This window comes from Haemaphysalis longicornis, unplaced genomic scaffold (assembly GCF_048455015.1).
Source record: "Haemaphysalis longicornis isolate Haplotype H1 unplaced genomic scaffold, Haemaphysalis longicornis Haplotype H1 scaffold_7, whole genome shotgun sequence".
Taxonomy (NCBI): domain Eukaryota; kingdom Metazoa; phylum Arthropoda; class Arachnida; order Ixodida; family Ixodidae; genus Haemaphysalis; species Haemaphysalis longicornis.
The window spans coordinates 77,006,215-77,028,281 of record NW_027526422.1 but is presented as its reverse complement, the minus strand read 5'-3'; the positions used below and the strand labels follow the sequence as shown (position 1 = coordinate 77,028,281).

The following is a 22,067-nucleotide window of genomic DNA, read 5'->3' as shown; positions in this document are numbered from 1 at the left end:
TCGTAATCACCATCGAAGTCATTTTTTTTTTTTACTTTCAGCCTGTCGCCTGTCCTTCCTTGCCGATTTCGTGCATCATCGTACAGCTCTGTTCGCAATGTATTTTCGCTTGTGGTCAACCTCTTTCAGCCACTTAATGGTGGTGTTGCGCCCAGGGTTTGATCCGAATGATTTCAAAATTCTGGCTCGTGCGTTGTCATTGAATGAAAGAGCAGCATCCAATGTTGCAATATTGAGAGTGTTTAGCCCAAAAAGGAACGTTTGTTGGAGCGGGGCACCGAAATACGCACAAGTGTGGAAAAAATGTGCAACAGCGTCTTTGTATTGCCCTGGCTGAAAAATCAGCTACGCAATGGTCGCTAAGCAATTTCTTAATACAGCTGGTTCCAGAAGACCATTTTGATCCGGAACTGGAAGCTTCTTGACGAAAAAAAAGACAGTAAAAACGGAGCACATACTTAAAGCGGATGTGGTCACTTACTACTTGCTCACGGAAAAACTGTTTTCGGTTCAGAAATACGACTTTCTAAGAAACGTGCGATTATGGAAAATGTGTATAATGAAACGAACTTCAGTAATTGCGAAAGTCATTTATTTTTAATTTCGCCTTACCCTGTGCCCTTAAGAACCCCGGGAATTTTTTTTTTTTTTTTGAGTGTTGGGCATGAGTAAGACCCACCGTTCGCCAAGTTAGTGCTTCGGGTTGGTATTCAGCGCGAGGTGCTTCGGCGTTGCTCTGGGCACGCAAGACACACCGGCGAAGTTTTGTGCGTTGGGATGAAGTTGCGTGTGTGAAGGTGAAGCCAGCCGATCGGACTAGTTTGGAGACGTCGAAGCCTCTCTATCGCGCGGGTTCTCGGGTTCGGTCATTAACACTGGCGGCAGCTGCATGCACCGGCAGCGCTGGATGTACTCTGTTCCCGCACTCTCTCCGACACAGCGTGCACTGGTTTCTGTCACGGGACCTGTGGATGGTGTGTATTGTGTGTTTACACTTGAGGTGCCTCGCGCAACATGCCGAACGCCTGTTGACCGTTGGGAGTTTGGTTAAAACTACTCGCATTGCGAGAGCGCACAACAGAGCGCATTCGGGCTCTGCTGAGAACGTTTCGCTGCCCGTTCTAAATTTCACGTTGTAAGCACGTCAGTGTACTTCTGCCTGTATCGTCGCTGTTCTCTACTCGCCATGCATTAAAAAGTCAAGTTTGGCTCTTGCCTTTCCATCGTCGGAACGGCGATGGAAAGGCAAGAGGCTCGCCCACGACGCTACCACAGCATGACGGGGGTCAGTTTTTGGACGCCCTCGCTCGTGTAACAATACCACGCAAGGCAATATACAAGGCAAAAACCTTGTACACCTCACCAAACTGCGAAAGTTTGCGCAAAAACGGCCGTCGGCGTCAACACAAATGGCGCCAAAAGTCATTTGACCTCAGTGGCTGCGCTGCGCAGTGGAAGACCGCGATGCAACTAGATAGCAACAGCTATCAAATAAGGCGTCCAACTGTAAACGTAAAATCTGTATACTTTGGTACGTTTGTCGTTCGGAAAGTAGTAGTAGTAGTAGTAAACGTTTATTGGAGCAAAAGGGAAAGGGAAAAGGGTGGTGGTGAAGCGTCCCTAGTCCAGGATGCCTCTCGACCGGGCCGACTCAATGGCCCGAGAAACCAAGGCCCTCTGGCGGGCCGGGTCCGGGCTGGTCAGCTCAGTCTCCCACTGCTCCAGGGTGGGGAAGGGGGATGGGTTAGGGGAGTGGGGACAGGAGTATACGAGGTGGAATGTGGTGAGTGGGGTGTCGCAGTGTTGGCATTGACGGGGGTAGATAGTGGGTGCGATCAAGGGTGAGCTGAGGTGATCGACGAGGATTATTACCTTCCTTCCTTACCTGGGTCCCTCCCGCTCCTATCAGGACGAAGTGGAAGGTCAGATTTGGTAGCCACACTTTCCGCGCATTGGTAGCCGCGCCTGTTCACGCCCCGTATCTTCTGCAGCGCTTTATGATGTTTGTAAAACACAGCAGCGCGGCATTTCCAGCTTTGGTTATTTCGCGTGATCACGTGACTCCTGGACTTATCAGACCCCACCCACACTTATCACTCCGCCTTAAGCGAACCTTACAAGACCACGCGGATAACGATGGGGAGACAGAAGCACTGTCTACGTCATAGGTCGGCCGGCTCACCCATGAGTGCACTCACACACCACCCACTCACCACCACTCGCGAGTGAGTGGTGAGTGAGCCTCACCATTGTTTCGGGCTAGCGAGTGCTAGTACGTGTGAGCGCCACTCGTGGTGAGTTCCACTCACCACTCACGAGTGAGCGCCACTCACCAATCGTGAGTGGTGAATAGGTGGTGTGTGAGTGCACTCGTGAGTTTGCCTGACGACCTATGGTCTGCACACAGTAGACTCTCGACAAATGGAACTTGAAGGGACGGAAAAAATTAGTTCCGTTTGCTGAGATTGATGTGTGAAAGTGCACATTTATGTACGTACACACTCTTAATACCATTTCATGGAACTCTAACCACTAGAAGATGAATATAGCTGATATTTTTTCAGTAGGCACGATAACTACGAAAGGTTTAGGCACAGCATACAGAAAGTTGATTTTGCCAACAATTAGTCACCGTGCACTGCAAAATGCATCGATTATTTTATTTGAGTCCTTGCAACTGCATCTTCGTGGAGGCTAGAGGCCTTTCGCGAGTGCTTCCGAGCCACAGAATTTAGAAGACGGCAACGTAGTAATGAAGCAAGATGGCACGAACCAGGCGGCAGGAGCTGAGCCCTGTAACGTCGGCGTCTTGAATCGAGACCTAACGACTGGAATAAGAACTGCGATGTTGCATTCGTTGCGCTAACACTAACGAGACGAGGCTTACGAGGCCAACGAGGAAAAAAACATGCAGGAAGAAAATAAAACGAAACAGCCGGGACCGTAAAAGGCTGATTCTTATGCCAATGGGTTTTACAAGTTCCATTTCTGGTTCCGTTTACCTGGTGAGGCGGAAATTTTAGTTCTGATTGGCGAGTTTTTTTCACGTTATCCGAATACAAAATCAACCAACTTGCAGCCTACGGTTCCGTTTAAGCGGCAATTCCGTTTAAGCGATTTCCGTTCGTCGAGATTCTACTGTAGCTTGGATGGGACGTCACCATTCTCCTTTCTGAAGTACTGCTCTCAGCTTCTCGCAGCGCTGCTAGGCTAGCGACAGTTAAGTTCGGTGCATTTTTATGGGTGTTCAAGCTGTGCTCCAGCATGGCCGCTACAGTGACTTCAGTGAAGGCTATACATATTCAGCCGGTGTTGAACAAGCCCGCTGGCATGCTGCCAGTAATCAGTAATCTCTGCGCTCACCAATTCTGCTCGAACACGGCCGCCATCGGGTACGTCCGCATGTATAAGCCGAAGTCCTCCAAGGCAATGGCCCGAATCTGCTCAGTAGCGTTCTTGCTGTCGCCCTCGAGGCCGTAGACGCTGCCTCCTTCAGCCTCGACAAGCAGCTTGAAAGCCTTGCTAGCGGTGCTAGCCGGCGACTCCTTGAAGAAGACTTGAGAGTCGGGGAAATGAACTCCCAGACGTACCTCGACGGGCAGCGTACCGTTCTGGGTGACCTTGTCCTGGCTTCTGCGGAGCACGTTTGATGAGGGCATCCGTAAAACGTGCACGGTGAGAAGCAGAAGCACCAGGGGAATTACGAGGCCCACGATGGCGATGCCCCAGCTGCGCGTCATGCAGACGGTGCGCTTGGTAAAAAGCGCGGCCAGGCATCGCACCGAAGAAGCAGTTCCCGAGGCGACCACCTGGCAAACACCGGCTATGTCGTTCTCTGCGGGGAAGAGGACGGCAGAAAGAACCAGTGTAGTACTCTGGCACGCGGGTCGGTCTGAAACGATGCGGGCGATGAGGCGGCTGGTATAGATAGTTATAAGCAGGCCATGCACTGTGGCCGTGGCCGGAGCCGGCGCTGTCTAAGCAAGGGCGTTGAGCTGCCGCTGTCAACTGGTTGCGCGGCTAAAGAGAGCGAAGAAAACTTCCGTCCACGCCTTCGCCGCGACAAGTGCGGTGCGAAGTGCCTGCGCTGAAAAACGGGCCGTGCGCTGTACTTGCCGCGCCAGTCACCCTACGAAAGCAAGAGCGAAAAATCCCATCGCTCTCTTTAGCCGCGCAATCAGCCGCCAGCGGCAACCGCAGCTCCTCTACATGACCGCGCGCCTGGTCCGCCCGGGGTCACCGTGGGCTTCAAAATTTTGAAAAATGCTGTACTTTTTCGGGAACCTTCGCGCATCCAAGCGTAACCGTAATCTTAGTTTTTAAAAGCGGCTCGCAATGAACATGCGATTGAGTAGTAGGCAGGCAGTAGAAGGAATGCTGTTATGCTTTGATGCGCGAAGGTTCCCGAAAAAGTACGGCCTTTCTCAAAATTACACTTTCCAAAAGCAGCCAGAAAAGGAGGAAAATAGTCGCAAACCTGTTCTCTCGGCGGCCCGCACGCCGTCTGCTTCCGGCGGACCAGCGTTGCCTGTACGCGCTGGGCTGTTAACATCGCTCGGCGCGGTGTGCTCCGCTACGTATAGTGCAACAGTGTTTCGCACCGGGCACTTAGTTTTTGCGGAACTTTCAACTGTTTTAGCCAATGCTGAGATGTCGTTCAAGGCGCCAACTTCGCTTGGTCATGAACAACCAGAGAGAGCCAGAAAAAGTCGCCGACGGCACACATTTGCATGACTATGCCTGGAGAAAATGCAGCCGGTTGGGGCGTCTTTTCGCTGCATCGCTTCCCAACGAACACCGAGCGAGATATCGGTGGACACCGTTGATAAACCGCAACGACTTTGTACCAACTACCAACTCTAGGGTTTGTTCGGCGCGCTTCTTGTATGGCAAGCAGACGGAGAAACATTCATTTATCACACGCAAAGCTGCGACAGGGGCGACAAAACGGAACCCCTGAAGTGTTAGAAGAAACTTTATTCTTTACAATACAACATTGATTGATTAATTGATTGATTTGGGGGTTTGACGCACCGACGCTTTACAGGCGATGAAGCGCGCCGAAGTGGAGGGCTCCAGATTAATTTTGACCCCCTGGGGATCTTTCACTTGCGCCGATACAACATTACAATAACTTCTGGGTCCTTGTATTCAATTGAAAATAACGTATATTATTTCGGTCATAATAGCCGATTGGCGTTAAACAATGCCATTTCAATCCAATATAACCTTTAAAATCACGGCGTTTTGTTTACACTTATTCAGCGAACGCATTACACTGCCAAACGAGATGAAAGGATAACTTTTAGGTGCGGAGTACCTTAGGACCGCAAAATGCCCGTCCGCGTCCGTGCGCATAGAATTTACAACCACGAAAAATCACACAGGCCCCGGCCGGATTCGAGCCTGTGTCGGGGAGACCAGACAGAGTTAGTATCAGTCATATTACCCATTGGGCTACGACCGTGAGTTACTACCCGAGAGTCAAACGGCTTACTCCCTCGCCTGTAACGGTGCGTAGTACCTTAGGACCTCCCAATGTCCGTCCGCGTCCATCCGTGCGCACACCACCATCAAGCGAAAATCAAGCGAAATTCGATTTGAGCCGTGAGGTGCAGTTTCATTCAGTCAGGGAATAATCAATGTGCAACTCACGACATGATGTAAAAACAGCGCGTTAGGACGAAATACACGAGGAAAGGAACCAGACAGGACGAGCGCTCGTCCTGTCTGGTTCCTTTCCTCATGTATTTCGTCCTACCGCGCTGTTTTTAGATCATGTCGACCTACCAACTCACGCAACGTTTCATCCTGGTGCAACTCACGGCTCAAATCGAATGACGGTCGGGGCTCAAATTGGATGCCGTTAGGGGCGCAACTTGGATGTCATTTCGAGTCCCCGTTCTCCGCACCCTCGCTCATCCACGGAGGGGAGCTGCTACCATTTTTGCTATCATACACTGGTGGTCGATAGCAGCATAAGCAGGCAGCACAATGTAAAAACGCAGCTGGAGATGTGCGAACGCTTCATTTGGAAAATAGCTCAACTGTCCACAACGCGGTCCAATGTAAAGTTTCTCGTTCTGTGGCGTTCTCAGGCAATCTCAATTACTACAATTACGAAACAGCTACTGCTCATCCCGCAAAGCATTCGTTGTGCATGCAAACGGTCCACAAAGATGGGCTCTGAGTGACAGGGCCCCATGCGCTGCACAGAGTTAGCCAAATCATGATCACAACCGTCGAATAGTAGTTTGACTGGTTGTGCGGTCATGTTGGTTTTCGGTTCAGGTAATTTCGTTTCGTCAGTAACCGTCATAAGTCTAGTTTAGAAATATTATATTGCATTGCATTATCAACAGCGTACCAATCGCCTCGTCGAAACACCATCGTCAGCGCGGGTCAGCGTGACCCACATGCTGTGCACGCTCCGCGTTCGACGTCCGTGCTTCCGTAGACATGACCAATCGGTGAACATAGCAAGCATGGTGGCATTGAAAATACGTGTTTACTCCCCGATATCGATTTCTGTGTCAGTCAGTACCATAGCCGGTAGCGTTTGCATCGCGGAACTGCGGAGCACCACCGGCACCACAACCACCAGTGCTGCTCCTCGCAACAGCGGGGGTCGGCATCTTCCGCTCTGACACCGGATTAGGACCTAAAATCCGTCCGCAGGTGATGAAAACAAAAATACCGCCCACACGCACACGCACACAAGCACTGCAACCGCTAAATTAACTTAACGCCAAACCACTACGGTTCACTCGGTAATTCACGGGCGCCGAATAGACACACGTAAACAAAGGAACACTTAACAGCCCAGCCCCGCGGTTTCGGCGTTCACTTCATAGAGGGCGCTAGCGTGTGGTCAGAAAAAGCAAATGGCGGCGCCCACCTCTAGAACACGGTGACCGCGGCCGGACTTGGCGCGTGGTCGAGGCGCGCGTGCGTGCGTGCGTGCGTGCGTGCGTGCGTGTGTGTGTGTGTGTGTGTGTGTGTGTGTGTGCGTGCGTGCGTGCGTGCGTGCGTGCGTGCGTGTGCGTGTGAGTGTGTGTGTGTGTGTGTGTGTGTGTGTATGTGTGTGTGTGTGTGTGTGTGTGTGTGTGTGTGTGTGTGTGTGTGTGTGTGTGTGTGTGTGTGTGTGTGTGTGTGTGTGTGTGTGTGTGTGTGTGTGTGTGTGTGTGGCTACGCCCATCACCTGCCTTACAGTAGTTCACCGCGATTTTCTTTTCCCATCTTCCCAAACAATTGGCTCTTTTACTTAAATTCGGCAATAACTAAATATAGTCGTCACAAACCATTGACTTCCTCCTCTCGTTCCTTGCCACCAGGAGCCCAATCTTGATTTACCCTGGAAAAAAACAGCAACTTCGTTAACTTGCTGCGCTTTTGAGACTGAAGCTAGTTTTTCTACTTCTTTTATTAACACGAAAGTGTTTTATGCCGGGATCTACCAAGATTTGACTGACCTCATAGCCGTCACGGTAATGACATAGCCAAAAAAACGCGGCTGCGCCAGGATTCAAGCTCCATGGGTGCTCCGTCGCGGCAACGGGAGCTGCTGGGCGCTTTACTGACTCCACCACGAGTTTTTTTTTTTTTTTTTGTCCGCCACGAGCTGAGGCGCAGACACTCGTATGAACGCACCATATATCTTTCCTATATCCTACTGTATTTCGATGGTGCTGCCGTCTGTGAGAGGTGAAGCGAAGTAGAACATCGCGATGCTAATCAGCGCCGACGGTTGGCGCCAGCTGAGCTCGACGCAAAGCAACCGTCTGCCGAACACTCCACGGAGCAGGGACGCAGTGGTCGCACATTTGCGAAAGCGATGCGCCAGCAGGTTGTCGCTCGCCAAGCACACCCACAAGACTTTCCCGCATATCATGTTCTTTTGCTGCAGCGGACCGGGAGTTCACCAAACGATTCGCTGGCAACCCGTTCGGTTTTGTTCGCATGGTTTGCGAGCGCGTGTGGTTTCATTCCGGTTTACGCAGTGCTCCGGCGCGTGCAATCCAGTGTCTAATGTTGATAGTTCTGACGGTGCCATAGCGACGAAATAGCACAATAAACATTTAACTCATCCTGTGAAGGCACATCTCACTTTCGTGTTTACCGATTCCTATAAAAGAGGGATAAAGCACATTTTTTTTTATATTAGTACTAGCGCACTCCATTTTATTAATCTGTACTGTGTGATGTTGTTCTAGTTACGCCAAATCATTCAAAACTTGTGCAGAGAAAATATGGAAAACGGCTTTGTTTTTATAAAAATTGCCTGCAGCACCAACGCTAAATCTTTCCGGAAAGGTCGGTTTTTGTTTTTCGAGAGGATAAAGCTTGTTTTCCCTGCTTAGTTTCCTCACAACTAGTCAACGTTGCTTGTATAAACGTTTTCGTCCGTTAATCTTTTATAAGATCAGAGCATGTTCTGGGCTGTGTTGCGCATGCGCAGTTACATCTCCCTGTCGACTGCGCCAATTGTAGGGCCGCTAGCACAGCCCACTGATAAAATGGAAGCTTCCAGGACGAAGAAAATAAAATGGTCTATAAGCGGACACTTTCAACACCACTGTTAAACTTGGGGAGTTATGATTGGAGCTGATGAAAAGCTGAGGAGCGGAACCTTTGTAAACGTATTGCATTATTATAAAGCTGGCGACAGCTCTGATATCTCATCTGTAATCTCGCTTCCATGTGCGGCAGGAAGCACGTTTTTCCGTACCTGCGCACTGACATTAACGGCTACTACTCTTCGTCACAAATATTTTTCTCTACTTTACCATTTGCTAGTGTATTCAGTCTTCCCGTGCTACCCCTATCGCTGTTTTACTGTTTACTTTCCTTCCATCGGTACGCAATTATTTGAGTCAAATGTAGGAATAAATTAATTAATAGATCGCGTTTGCCCACCATGTTTTCGTCTCTTGCCTCCTGCTCTTCATCGTACTTTATGCGCTCCGTGACATTATTGTACTTCCTAGGTTCTTTTTAACTCTTTAACTCTTAAAGAAGCAAGCCCACCCCCTCGCATTACCAAGACAAGCATCATCAGAATTTAGGTGCTTCAAAGCGAATAACTTGAGCTGCGGGACCGGCCAGACGGCAGCTGGTGCATGCTTTTCCGGAGACAAGCCTCACTTGAGGTAGACGTCCTTCATTGAAGCCACGGTGACCCCGATGGTCGCAATGCCCAGCTGTTTCGACGACTGCTCCAACGCCTTGAACATGGCGGGAAATCCCGTGATGTCGAGTGTCTTCAGCGCGATGGTCGCTTCCCCCTGCTTGTCGGCTTCCACTTCCGCGAGGGGAACCGTCTTGCGGATCTCGGCAAGCGCTCCCTCAAGGTTGAAATCGCTCGGAGCCTTCATCAGGGCGATCTTGTATCCAACCCCTGTGATGGCAGTTCGCTTTTTTTAGTCATTCATTCATTCATTCATTCATTCATTCATTCATTCATTCATTCATTCATTCATTCATTCATTCAATCATAATTAATTCATTCATTTTGCATTTTCTTACCAACAACAACAACAACCACAAAAGAAAATGCAGGAAGGAGGGCCAAAAGCTGGTCGCAGACAGTTTGACGGGGACCCAATTCCCTTTACAAAGCAGTGGGGAGTATAGCGAACAATTCCAGAATTTCTTTTCTGTGGGTTAAAAAGCAACACCAAGCGAGTTAAAGGGACCCTGCAACCCTCTTTGAGCAGTGCAAGTAAACCTGCGGAATGTTTAGATTACACTGCCAGGAATACCTGAGCCAAATATTACACGTGCACGTGAAGCGGTGAGCGCGCAAATCGATGTGAAAGACGCGGAAAAACCCACCGCTCTCTCTTCAGTTGTCCTCATTATGCAACCCCTGGCATGGCCTAAGGGACGTCACATAAGCCATGGCTGCCCGATCGGCTGTCACTGGTCAACTTCGCGGCTAGATTCTCCCATTTCCGTCGTCGTCATCGCTGTGTACGAACCTCTTCTATGCCTGAACCTGTAGGAACAGTTTTGCCGTTTCTTTTGTGTTTTGATTGCGCGCGGAGTTTGAGTGATGAGCTCAATACTTCCCTTTCAACGGGACCACTCGACTACAAACGTTTATTGCTTCAAAAACGCCCTACCAGCCCGAGCACGCACTTGCGAGCAGGCACCCATGCCTCCTTTTTTGTGGCACCAGACCGGAAATAGGCCCCTCCGCGTTGCGGAGAAAAGGAGAAAACTACCCGGCATGTGATATTCCAAAGGCCGCCGAAGAGAACGCCGCGAGCCGCCCCCCTCTCCGGGAGAGAGCGCGCAGCTTTCGTCGCGTTGTCCGCGGTCGAGTTGAGAGGAAACGAGTATGCGCGATTTCTCATCGCGCGTAGTTTCGTTAATTGTGAACGGATTTTCATAATTCTTGCGGGAGGAGATTTCTGGAACAATAGACTTTATCCCAAAATACATTACTAGTAGTCGATGGCAAGTGTTGCAGGCTCCCTTTAAGGAAAATATGAAAAATCATGACACTGGACACTTTTAGTGCAACATAAAGAATGATAGAAAAACAAAAACTATCATCTAGTACATAGTTAAAACTTTGTAGGATTTACCTTCGTGAAAAAAAGAAAAAGTACGAGATTCTACAGCGCAAAGGAGTATAATTGCTGAAGTGCACCAGAGTAAACGAATGCACAACTGCCGCACATTGGGAACACGTTACAAATGCACAATGGCAAATACAAACGTAACAAAGCAGAGTAATTCAAAGAAAGGTAAAAAACGGAGTTTGCAAAGGATTGTCAAGATAATAAAGTTTTGTCATATCCTGACATTTTTTCATCTTAGAATGAGAGCCATGCTTGACTGCTGGCAGAAAAATGCCCGTAAGTAGGTGCGTACGTATCATTTGTCATGACACCCCATAATCAGCGTAATGAGCAAAGAGGATAGGAATACGAATCAGCGCCTCATGAGCGACCGCGAGGGTCACTTACGCCTCACTACCAAAAGTAACTTATTCCGGCGAGAAGTCCCTATCCTGCTTTTGATTGCAGTCAGTTTTGTACAAGCATGCGCAGATGTCTAAAAGGCTACTGAAAATGGTGCGCTTACCGTTACTATAGTACTTGAAATAATTGTAGGGTGCGTGGCGTAAAGAGAGCTTGCTGCACTATGCATGCCTGTATAGTAAGCGCCCAACATGTTTTGTGCGGGCGTGCTACATTCCCACCTTTTGCGCCGGACAGATATCAGCACCGTCAATCCGCCTGTCAAAGTGCTTTCCATAAGTGAATGACTGTCATTGGAAACGTTTCTCATTGTTTTACATAAGTTGTGCAGTCCGCATTTGGAACCGCGCCTCCTTGTTTGCCTGCAGGGAACCGCAACATTGAGGGCTCGGCCCATTCCTCACGAATGTGACGCAGGCACCCCTGCAATGCCAGGTCCATTGCTCACCGCAGGCCTTCTTGAGGAACGCGGTCGAGCCGCTGCCCACGTTGATGCCGGACGACATGATGATGATGTGCTGGCCAATGGCGTCCGCTTCCTCCATGTCGTGCGATGAGAGGAGGATGGTGTGCTGCTTGCCCACGATTTGGATGGCGTCCCACACGTTCCGTCGCGTCTCAGGATCGAGGCCAGTGGTAGGCTCATCCAGGATTACCAGCTTCGGGTCGAAGAGGAGGAAAGAGAAATAGCGCGGATCCATGCATCTTTCTGGATAATATGGGTACGCAGTGCTGCGAGTGATGCACACCGGGTGAAGGAATCATGCGTTCGATCGTTACAGAACAGCAACGTTATCCCTGTCCTAACGTTGGGTGTGGGATAAGGAGCAATTGGTAATGATCCCTGACAGGAACGTTTTGCTTCGCTAGTCCCCATCTCGAGAACGAAATAGCAGGCCCAGTATTGTAGGGCGAGACCATGGTTCTACTCTCCAGAAGCATGCAAAGACGTTAGACTTCCATGCCTACCGTCGTAAGCATTCATGCGTATTTACACAACAGAAACTTGCTTCAAGGTACTGAAGACAATTTATACGTTCCTTCGTGTTGTCGGCGTAATTCCTAATGCAATGCGCCCGCGTTAACAGTCACTTCGAAAGTCGACTTACGCGTCTAAATCCACCCCTGTGTGGCCCATTAATGTGACGCGCTCTCTGTAGCGCATTAGCCCCGTTTACGTGGATGCGATACGTGAGAAAGTTGATGCGATGCGATGCGCCATGTGTCGCATTCATGCAAACCCGGCTTATGACGCACGTGAGAAAGAAAGCTCGCAGATAGCCGACAGCGAGAAGCACGTGCGGTTGAAAGAACGCAGTGTGCACATCGCTGTGATGGCAATTAAAAAATAAAAGGAAAAGGGTTCTCGCATACGAGCGCTGAGGAGAAAGGCGCGTTCGAAGAGCGAGGAGGTGAACGAGCGGGATATGGCAGAATCGCAGGCCAGACGCATAGATATGAGCGCTTTGACAAAAAATTAGCAGTGGCTTAGCTCGGCTATGCCAGGATATGCGTAGCGTTCAGCCGGTTATTCTTCTCTTTCCTGGTTGTCTAAGGTTAGCTTGGTTACTATGCTTACTGCTGCTTCAATGACACACACATAATATACGCATTATGTGACACGTATATTTATCAAGCGGCTCCGCCGTGGCGTCACCAATTGCCCCAGAGATAAGTTGGTTCGACAGGCGCAAGCAGGTGTTGCTGCGATGCACGAGCCATCGGTTCCACACCCGGCCACACCTCGCATGATCATCAAGTGGACCGGGCCGCCACGTGCGGAACGCAGGTCGGCGAAGACGCTGGACGCGTGGGATGTGGGAAATACGTCGGGCAGCGAGCAACGTTCTGTGCGCCGTGTGACGTCACTACTCCTCGCGCATACACTGCCCGGCTCTCCAGGAACCACGCGAAACTGCTCAACCTCGACCAGTGTAGCTCGCTCTACAACAGCCGTCGATATAAGTCAGGACTGCGGGTTTCTATGGACAGAATTGCATGGCGATAGGCCGGTCGCCGAAAATTTCGTCCATACTGCGGAGTATCCATATTAACAAGGTTCATATTAACAAGACATGACTGTAAAAAACAGAACTCCCAACGGTCAACAGGCGTTATGTGTCTTGCGCACGGTAAAATAGTACAAATATAAAAAAACACTCTTCCTATATTCCGTGTTCGCAGTCCCTAGGATCACCGCTAATGTTCCCAGAAGCTGGAGCACGCTGTGCCGGTTAAAAGGAGGCGGAAGAGGGGAGGCCAGCGCACTACGCCTCTGCTGAATCCACACCAGAACGGTTTTTGCAGCCGCCGCGGGCGTGATTCACCGGCTCCGAGGGACCGCGCGACAGACAGGCTCCAACTTGACGAAACAAGTTTGATGAGCTGGCTTCACCGCCCCACACACACGTAACTTCCCCGCAATGCCCAAAACTTAGACGGCGTGTCATTCGCGCACAAGGTAACGGCGAAGCACTTCACCCTAAATCGTAACAATATGCGGTGCGGCGATCGCGCCATTTCCGACTGCACGTGCGTTCACGCTCTCCTAAATTCATGTAAAACAAGGTATTCGACATCAAATAAATGTGGCAATAACACGTCTAGAAACCACAAGCCCACCTGCCTGTCCTCCCTTCCCTGCCTGTCTGTTGGTGCGTCCTCCATCCATATGACTGGAAATACATGTCACTGTTCGCGTTTTCTCCGACGGACATATTGGTGCTGTCAAACTGCAGTTCACATAAACGCCTGCTCCTACCTTGGGGTTGGACACAAGGGCGATGGCGAGGCTGAGTCTCCGCTTCATTCCTCCCGACAGCTGCCTGGGCATGTTGTACGCCTTGTCCTCTAGGTTTACCACCTTCAGCGTTCTCTTGATGGCTTCCCGTACCTCATGCCTGGTGGATCCTTTCAGCTGCACCACCATGCATGGCCGAAGATCAGCGACACAAAAAGGGAGGAACGCCAATGAATGCGTACGTAAAGTCTACGGTTTGCATGAAGCAACCACGCATGGAAACCGCCATGGAAACCACATCCGGGAAAGCGGATTCAGACTACATGTGATCTCCAAAACTAGATTACATTCCGACTCCGTAAATTCTTATTTGTTCACATACACACAATTTGCAGATTGGCCCCACCTCTTGTGCGAAAGTGGGAGTAACCACATCCGGGAAAGCGGATTCAGACTACATGTGATCTCCAAAACTAGATTACATTCCGACTCCGCAAATTCTCATTTGTTCACATACACACAATTTGCAGATTGGCCCCACCTCTTGTGCAAAAGTGTGAGTAACCACATCCGGGAAAGCGGATTCAGACTACATGTGATCTCTAAAACTAGATTATATTCCGACTCCGCAAATTCTCATTTGTTCACATACACACAATTTGCAGATTGGCCCCACCTCTTGTGCAAAAGTGTGAGTAACCACATCCGGGAAAGTGGATTCAGACTACATGTGATCTCCAAAACTAGATTACATTCCGACTCCGCAAATTCTTATTTGTTCACATACACACAATTTGCAGATTGGCCCCACCTCTTGTGCGAAAGTGGGAGTAACCACATCCGGGAAAGCGGATTCAGACTACATGTGATCTCTAAAACTAGATTACATTCCGACTCCGCAAATTCTCATTTGTTCACATACACACAATTTGCAGATTGGCCCCACCTCTTGTGCGAAAGTGGGAGTAACCACATCCGGGAAAGCGGATTGAGACTACATGTGATCTCCAAAACTAGATTACATTCCGACTCCGCAAATTCTCATTTGTTCACATACACACAATTTGCAGATGGGCCCCACCTCTTGTGCAAAAGTGGGAGTAACCACATCCGGGAAAGCGGATTCAGATTACATGTGATCTCTAAAACTAGATTACATTCCGACTCCGCAAATTCTCATTTGTTCACATACACACAATTTGCAGATTGGCCCCACCTCTTGTGCAAAAGTGTGAGTAACCACCTCCGGAAAATCGGATTCAGACTACATGTGATCTCCAAAACTAGATTACATTCCGACTCCGCAAATTCTCATTTGTTCACATACACACAATTTGCAGATGGGCCCCACCTCTTGTGCAAAAGTGTGAGTAACCACATCCGGGAAAGCGGATTCAGATTACATGTGATCTCTAAAACTAGATTACATTCCGACTCCGCAAATTCTCATTTGTTCACATACACACAATTTGCAGATTGGCCCCACCTCTTGTGCAAAAGTGTGAGTAACCACCTCCGGAAAATCGGATTCAGACTACATGTGATCTCCAAAACTAGATTACATTCCGACTCCGCAAATTCTCATATGTTCACATACACACAATTTGCAGATGGGCCCCACCTCTTGTGCAAAAGTGGGAGTAACCACATCCGGGAAAGCGGATTCAGACTACATGTGATCTCTAAAACTAGATTATATTCCGACTCCGCAAATTCTCATTTGTTCACATACACACAATTTGCAGATTGGCCCACCTCTTGTGCAAAAGTGTGAGTAACCACATCCGGGAAAGCGGATTCAGACTACATGTGATCTCTAAAACTAGATTATATTCCTCGGTGGGAATCAGCTTGAATAAGACGAACACAAAAGGAAGAGGGGGTAACACGACACACTGTTACCCCCTCTTCCTTTTGTGTTCGTCTTATTCAAGCTGATTCCCACCGAAGATGTACCAACTAGCACAGACCAGAGCCATTTTAGATTATATTCCGACTCCGCAAATTCTCATTTGTTCACATACACACAATTTGCAGATTGGCCCCACCTCTTGTGCAAAAGTGTGAGTAACCACATCCGGGAAAGCGGATTCAGACTACATGTGATCTCCAAAACTAGATTACATTCCGACTCCGCAAATTCTTATTTGTTCACATACACACAACTTGCAGATTGGCCCCACCTCTTGTGCGAAAGTGGGAGTAACCACATCCGGGAAAGCGGATTCAGACTACATGTGATCTCCAAAACTAGATTACATTCCGACTCCGCAAATTCTTATTTGTTCACATACACACAATTTGCAGATTGGCCCCACCTCTTGTGCAAAAGTGTGAGTAACCACATCCGGGAAAGCGGATTGAGACTACATGTGATCTCCAAAACTAGATTACATTCCGACGCCGAAAATTCTCATTTGTTCACATTAACACAATTTGCAGATTGGCCCCACCTCTTGTGCGAAAGTGGGAGTAACCACATCCGGGAAAGAGGATTCAGACTACATGTGATCTCCAAAACTAGATTACATTCCGACTCCGCAAATTCTTATTTGTTCACATACACACAATTTGCGCCCTAGTCATACGAAACTAGCTGTGTACAAGACCCTTATCCGCCCCGTGCTCGAGTAGGCGTCACCTGTATGGAACCCAAACAACCAGTACGAAGTCAAACAAATTGAATCCGTACAGAAAAAGGCCATTAGATTCATCTTCAGGCGATATGACTCTGCTTTTTCACCTACGTCAGCATTACCATCTTTAAACATATATCACTACTTTCATCGCGGAGGAACATTGAATCGCTTAAGCTATTTCACTCTATAAGTTACTTGTCGTGCAAGCTTTCAAAAGATCTGTACTTAGCCTGTTCCAGACCTTCTTTAACACGCCAGTAACATCCTCTGAATACGACATCATTATACGCCCGTACTAACACGTTTAAATTTAGCTTCCTTCCACGAACTGTTGAACATTGGAATAACTTAATCGGTGACACAAGTTCTTTGCCCTTAAATGAATTCGCGTTATCCATAAATACCCTTTGTTTTCCTTTTCCCTTTTTTGTTATGTTTGCTGTGTTCTGTTCCTTGCCACCACGTCTTCATTATACCACCATGTCATGCCATGTCTTGCCACCATGTATTGTATAATTTATTGCTAAAGTACTTTCCTTCGCAAAGTATTACACCATGTTTGTTTTGTACCACCCTCTTCCCCACTCCTGCCATAGCCCTTACTGGTTGCAGTATGCATAAATAAATAAATAAATAAATAAATAAATAGCCTGCAAAAAAACAAAAGCATTGAATCGAAACTACAAAGAACTACAAGGAAAAAGAATATTTCCTTGCAAAAAAAATAGTGGCAGTGGTGTGCAAGAGCTGCAAGTTGTTGGGATCTTTCGCAACTTATTGGAATTTATTGGGATCTTTTTCGGTTGCAACACGCTCTAGAAAATCATTCCACTTAAAAATAGTGCGCGGGATGAGTGATTATGGGAGCAATTAGATGAAATACGATCGCTGTTCCCCGTAATCGGCTCAGGGCACTGTCTCTGGCCACAGAAGCTTTAATGGAGCATACTGATTATAAAATTAGAGCGCGACTGAGACAGTGACACGCGAAAGAACGACGGGACAGGCGCTTTCCTCTACCCGCGCATTGTGAACAGTGCAGGCCTGTCAGATCGTTGGAAACGAAATGGAGACCTTTCTTCGAGCATATTCAAATTATCGGCAGGAGTGACAATACAGTAGCAAAGGAGCTCTTAGAAGCCTTTTATATTAAGAAATAAGGGGGCCAGTGCGTCAGCGACACATCTTTGCTTCTGACTGCAACTGAGTTTGAATTCATGGAAACTTGACTTTGATTGTAGCTATCTTTTGTTTCTTTCTGCAGTTTCTTTTATTTTCCTGCGCGTATGCTTCCAGTTATTTTTCCTGTATTCATAGAAACACAGAAAAAAGAGCGCTCGTCCCATCGTTCTTTTGTGTGCCGTTATCTTAGCCGTGCTTTAATTTTATCATCAATATGCACCAACTTGCGAACAGCTTGTTTTACCGAAGTGCCTTAACAAAGATTCAAGCATCCCTGCAAATGTTTGAACCATTCTGCCGAATTTCTACCTCATGCGCAGAATAAGCGTTAATTCCCTTTTCTTTCCTGTATCCTCCGCGGGCACGTGGGTTATACGTTTTAGGCTATAGGTGGTATTCGTTGGAAAGTTTAGCTGTCAATTTCTTCGCTTGGCTACACTGGAAACGGCCACAGACATGGCCGATGCGCCGCGGAAATGGCGCGGCTTGGGCCACTGCGCCCGCACGCCGAAGAAGAAAAAAACAGCGGCGTGCGTCGTCTGCTCGGTTTCAACCCGGTTCTCAACGGTGGTGCACTCATAGATGTTATTCATCGCACTGACATTGGACTCGAGGCAATACTTTGCGTTCATTGAGGTAGAGTTTGTTAACGTGCGACACAGTCCTGTGCTTAGCAAGGACAAGTACCGTCATCCCGTGGAGCCAGACGTAACGAGGGACGGCGCACTCACACGGTTGCCTGCATGCGCGCCTCGCCAGTGAACACAAGCAATAACAGGGAACGCACCGATCCGAAGTACATAAGGTTCTCTGTGCACGACAGGTCCTCGAAGAAGATGTCCGTCTGCTGGCAAAAGCTGACAATCTTGCGGATGTCGTCACGGCAGGTGGCAGCGTCGTAGCCGTAGACACGGGCCACACCGCTGGTCGGACCCTTAATGCCTGCGCATGACCAGTCCTTAAATGGAACACTCAACAAATCTGAGGATATGGAGCGCGGAACGGCGCTGTATGAAATGCATGCACAGCGTTAGCAACGGCGATTTCGTACTATATCTAAGACCATTACTCTGAAGCTTAGCTTTGAATTCGCGCGAATAAATTGGGCCTAATAAATCCGCTAAAAACCCGACGGAAAAGGAGGAGGAGAATTGACAAAGCACCAAGTTTACACCTCGTTCTGCTCCTTTTATATCTCGTGTTTTAGCGCTCTTAATGCGTCTCATGGCGTACTTACTCGCCCAACCGCCTGTTCTACACTACAATGGACCCCACTGTTCCAGATTCGCCACTATGCAAAGTAACCTTGGAAAAAAAACAGATGAAGGGATGCCTCAAAGGCTTCCGACATAAGCATAACCGCAACGTCAAGTGGACCTCAGCCCTACCGTACGGCGTAAGCTCAAATGCGGTGGTGTACTGACGAAGCAAGTTCGTAGGCTTTTGACGTCAACGTTAGCGGACGAGACCTAAGATGAGTGAACCACAGTTTTGGGTCCAGTTACACGGTAAGCCGGAAGAAATAGTGCTGTCCTTGTTCAATTTGTATTTTTCATTAATCTGTTGTGCTTACCGCGCATGATGATACTGAACGTATCTCTAAATGAGTGCCCCTAAAATTTGCGTCAAGGACTCGCAATATACCCATTACTTTTCAGAATTATTTTCACGAAGGTATTGGGCGCTCTTTGCAACTAACAAGTATAGTTGCTGCTACCTCAGGGGCGCTATTTTGTACTTCATATTCTCGGGCGCTCTTTGCAACTAACAAGTATAGTTGCTGCTACCTTAGGGGGGCTATTTTGTACTTCATATTCTGCGCCTCACAATTATGCCTGTATAACACTGCACGTCACGACAGCCGCTTTCCAATGGATGAGTAGGGACGCCTGAGGCATGTCCGCTGGCGCGCGCCACACCCCTGATCAGCGAAAAAACTAGGTGTCGTGGGGACCAAAACACGTAGACTTAGGATTGCCACCTTGCGTAGGCTTTACAACCTCCTGAAATTATTTTGTATATTTTTCTCAGGGCAGCACTGCCCAGCGGATAGAACTCAGGCGAACGAGGAATGGCAGGACAGAGCAACAGGAACCTCTCTGTTTTGCCATCGTCAGCTGACGCGATAGGCCACGTTATACAGGTGGCGTTGATCATGCTCACCGTCATTTTTTCGTGAACATCGCCATCACTGTCGACCTGATCGCTTTTCCGAGGCGGCGGCACCGCATAATAAACGTCCAGCTGAACCTATCACGCAAGCGTCTTTAAGCATATATACTCAAAACAGCTTTCCCTAACGGCTTCGCATAAACCGAACATTTACTTCCAATACATGAACGATATCTTCGACATTTTAAAACACGGACGAAATAGTTTGAAGGCTTTGCTATTCCATTTTAGTCCCTTCCATCCCACTATCAAGGTTGCATTTCAGTATTCTGACAAACAAGTAAATCGTCTGCACAGAACTGCCTTTCTAAAAAATGGTAAGCTGAAAACCCTCTTTTAAAGAACAGGAGCGAGGCAGTAGCATAGAGGATATGCAAGCCACCACCACTCACACAGCAAGCGAGTGATCTTTGTAGGACAAGCACGCGGGCTAAACCTACCCTGACGACACAGGTGCTGTCCCGTCTGTCACCGTCCTCGTCTTTGTGCTAAGCCTTCCATTAAGTACGTACCAACTCGCCCAACAACATGTTTCATTGGAGGAAAAACCCCGCAACCTATCTTTATCAGGCTTAAAGGAGCCATGAAGAGAAAATACAACTTCGTTTAATTTGAAAAAACTAGGATTCAGTGTCACTCAGCTCCATTACAGCCCCAAAAGGTGTTTTTTAACGAAAAAAAAAGCGAAAAGTATTTAAAAACTTTCAAATTTTGCGCCGCAGTAACGTGTTATGAGCAAGAATGACGTCATACGGGCCAACAATAAAATATAATTTTCAGTGCGTTAACTGCACGTTAGCATTCAAGTAATGCGGTCAAATGGAACTAGAGGCCCCATTACAGACGTCCAGTCATGTGTCGTCGCGACAGGTCAGTTAGGCGGCCGCCAATCGCACAAACAAGGTTCCGTGACGTCATAGAAAAGTTGCGGGAAATTGGCTAGGGGGTCGCGACTGCTTCACATGTTTTCTTTCATGTCTCCTTTATTTGTTCGAATATTGCGATGATATTGGTATCATTGTTATCGGGACTAAGCGGTCTTTCTAATAAACCCAACTTATATTTTGTCTTCATGGCTCCTTTAAGCAGGTGCTCCCATTCGTGAACAACGCGTGGTGCTCAGCAAAGAGCGTATAATCATTTTTGTGTCATTTTAGGCTACCTTCTTTATCCTTTATTCTATGCCACTTTCTTTTTGGAACAAAGCTTAGCTCACCAGTGAGTATGCTCATCAGCGTCGTCTTTCCGGCTCCGTTGTGGCCCAGAAGCACAGTCACCTTCGACTCGTACACCTCCAAGTTAAGCCCACTGAGAGCACTTTTCTGTCCGAACATCTGCAATCAGCGGCGAAACACAGGGATATTTTAAACTGAGAGTTTCACCGCTGACATTATGTGAGCTAGGAACATTGCGAGATTGCTTTGAACTACGCTTACTCTTTAAAAGTTGTATCCATGTCAACGAATTTTGAAGCCAAACAGACCCGTGGTTTCTTTTGCTCCAGAAACACAAAGCGGAAATAGCACGCGATTATATTCAGTTCTTAACCGAACTGCTTGCTCAAGTAGCGTTTCCTCTTCGGAGTTCGCTAACAACGTCTATGAGAAATCTGCTGAATCACTATATTCAAGTACCCACTCATGCCAATCTCCATTTGCCGAGCCTCCACGACAGCTTAGTTTCTTACATAAGCAAACTACATATAAGCACAAAAAATGCTCGTTCCAGCGAATACTCCATAGAAAAACACGTAATTTGTTTGTTAATGCTACCGACATCAACACTGTGCTTATGAAGCCTGCTAGGCATATCGAATAACAATTTCGCCATTAAGTAACAACTCGTTCTAATCCAGAAGCCTGCAAAGCTTTCAAGGCAATTCTCTTATACTGCTGAAGACCCGCCGCGGTGGCTCAGTGGCTAAGGCGTTGCGCTCCTGCGCACAAGGTGGCGGCCGCTTTTCTGATGGAGGCGAAAAGCAAAAACGCCCGTGTGTGCGACATTTCGGCACACGTTAAAGATCCCCAGGTGGTAAAAATTAATCCGTAGCCCTCCACTACGGCGTGCCTCATCGCCTGCGTTGCGTCGGCGCGTTAAAACCCTACAATCAATCAATACTGCTGAAGAAAATCTGTTGACAGTAAGTATTAAATCTTGAGTTAATTATATGGCCGCACTTGTCCCAAAGGCCAGCTCTATAGTTGCAGCGCGAGATTGTCCTTGGTTTTCTTTCGCAGTGAACCATATTCTATTTACAATGACAGCAATAAAATGCCGATGTGTCAAGCTTCGTTACTCACTACACGAGTTCTAAAAAACGTCACGTTTTGTACTACGGTTCAC

General features: G+C 48.1%; 1 protein-coding gene across 1 annotated transcript in view; it reads right to left on the bottom strand.

Moving 5' to 3' along the window:
• The window catches only part of LOC144146368 (phospholipid-transporting ATPase ABCA3-like), a 65,302-nt gene that overhangs the window by 26,217 nt on the left and 17,018 nt on the right, over positions 1-22,067 (bottom strand). Inside the window, exons 8-14 of the mRNA XM_077678325.1 lie at positions 20,941-21,058; positions 18,340-18,494; positions 13,753-13,908; positions 11,440-11,650; positions 9,145-9,397; positions 7,302-7,354; positions 3,364-3,835 (exon numbers count right to left, since the gene is read on the bottom strand). Of these exons, the coding sequence (XP_077534451.1) occupies positions 3,364-3,835; positions 7,302-7,354; positions 9,145-9,397; positions 11,440-11,650; positions 13,753-13,908; positions 18,340-18,494; positions 20,941-21,058 (1,418 nt within the window). The remainder of the gene's footprint in view (positions 1-3,363; positions 3,836-7,301; positions 7,355-9,144; positions 9,398-11,439; positions 11,651-13,752; positions 13,909-18,339; positions 18,495-20,940; positions 21,059-22,067) is intronic.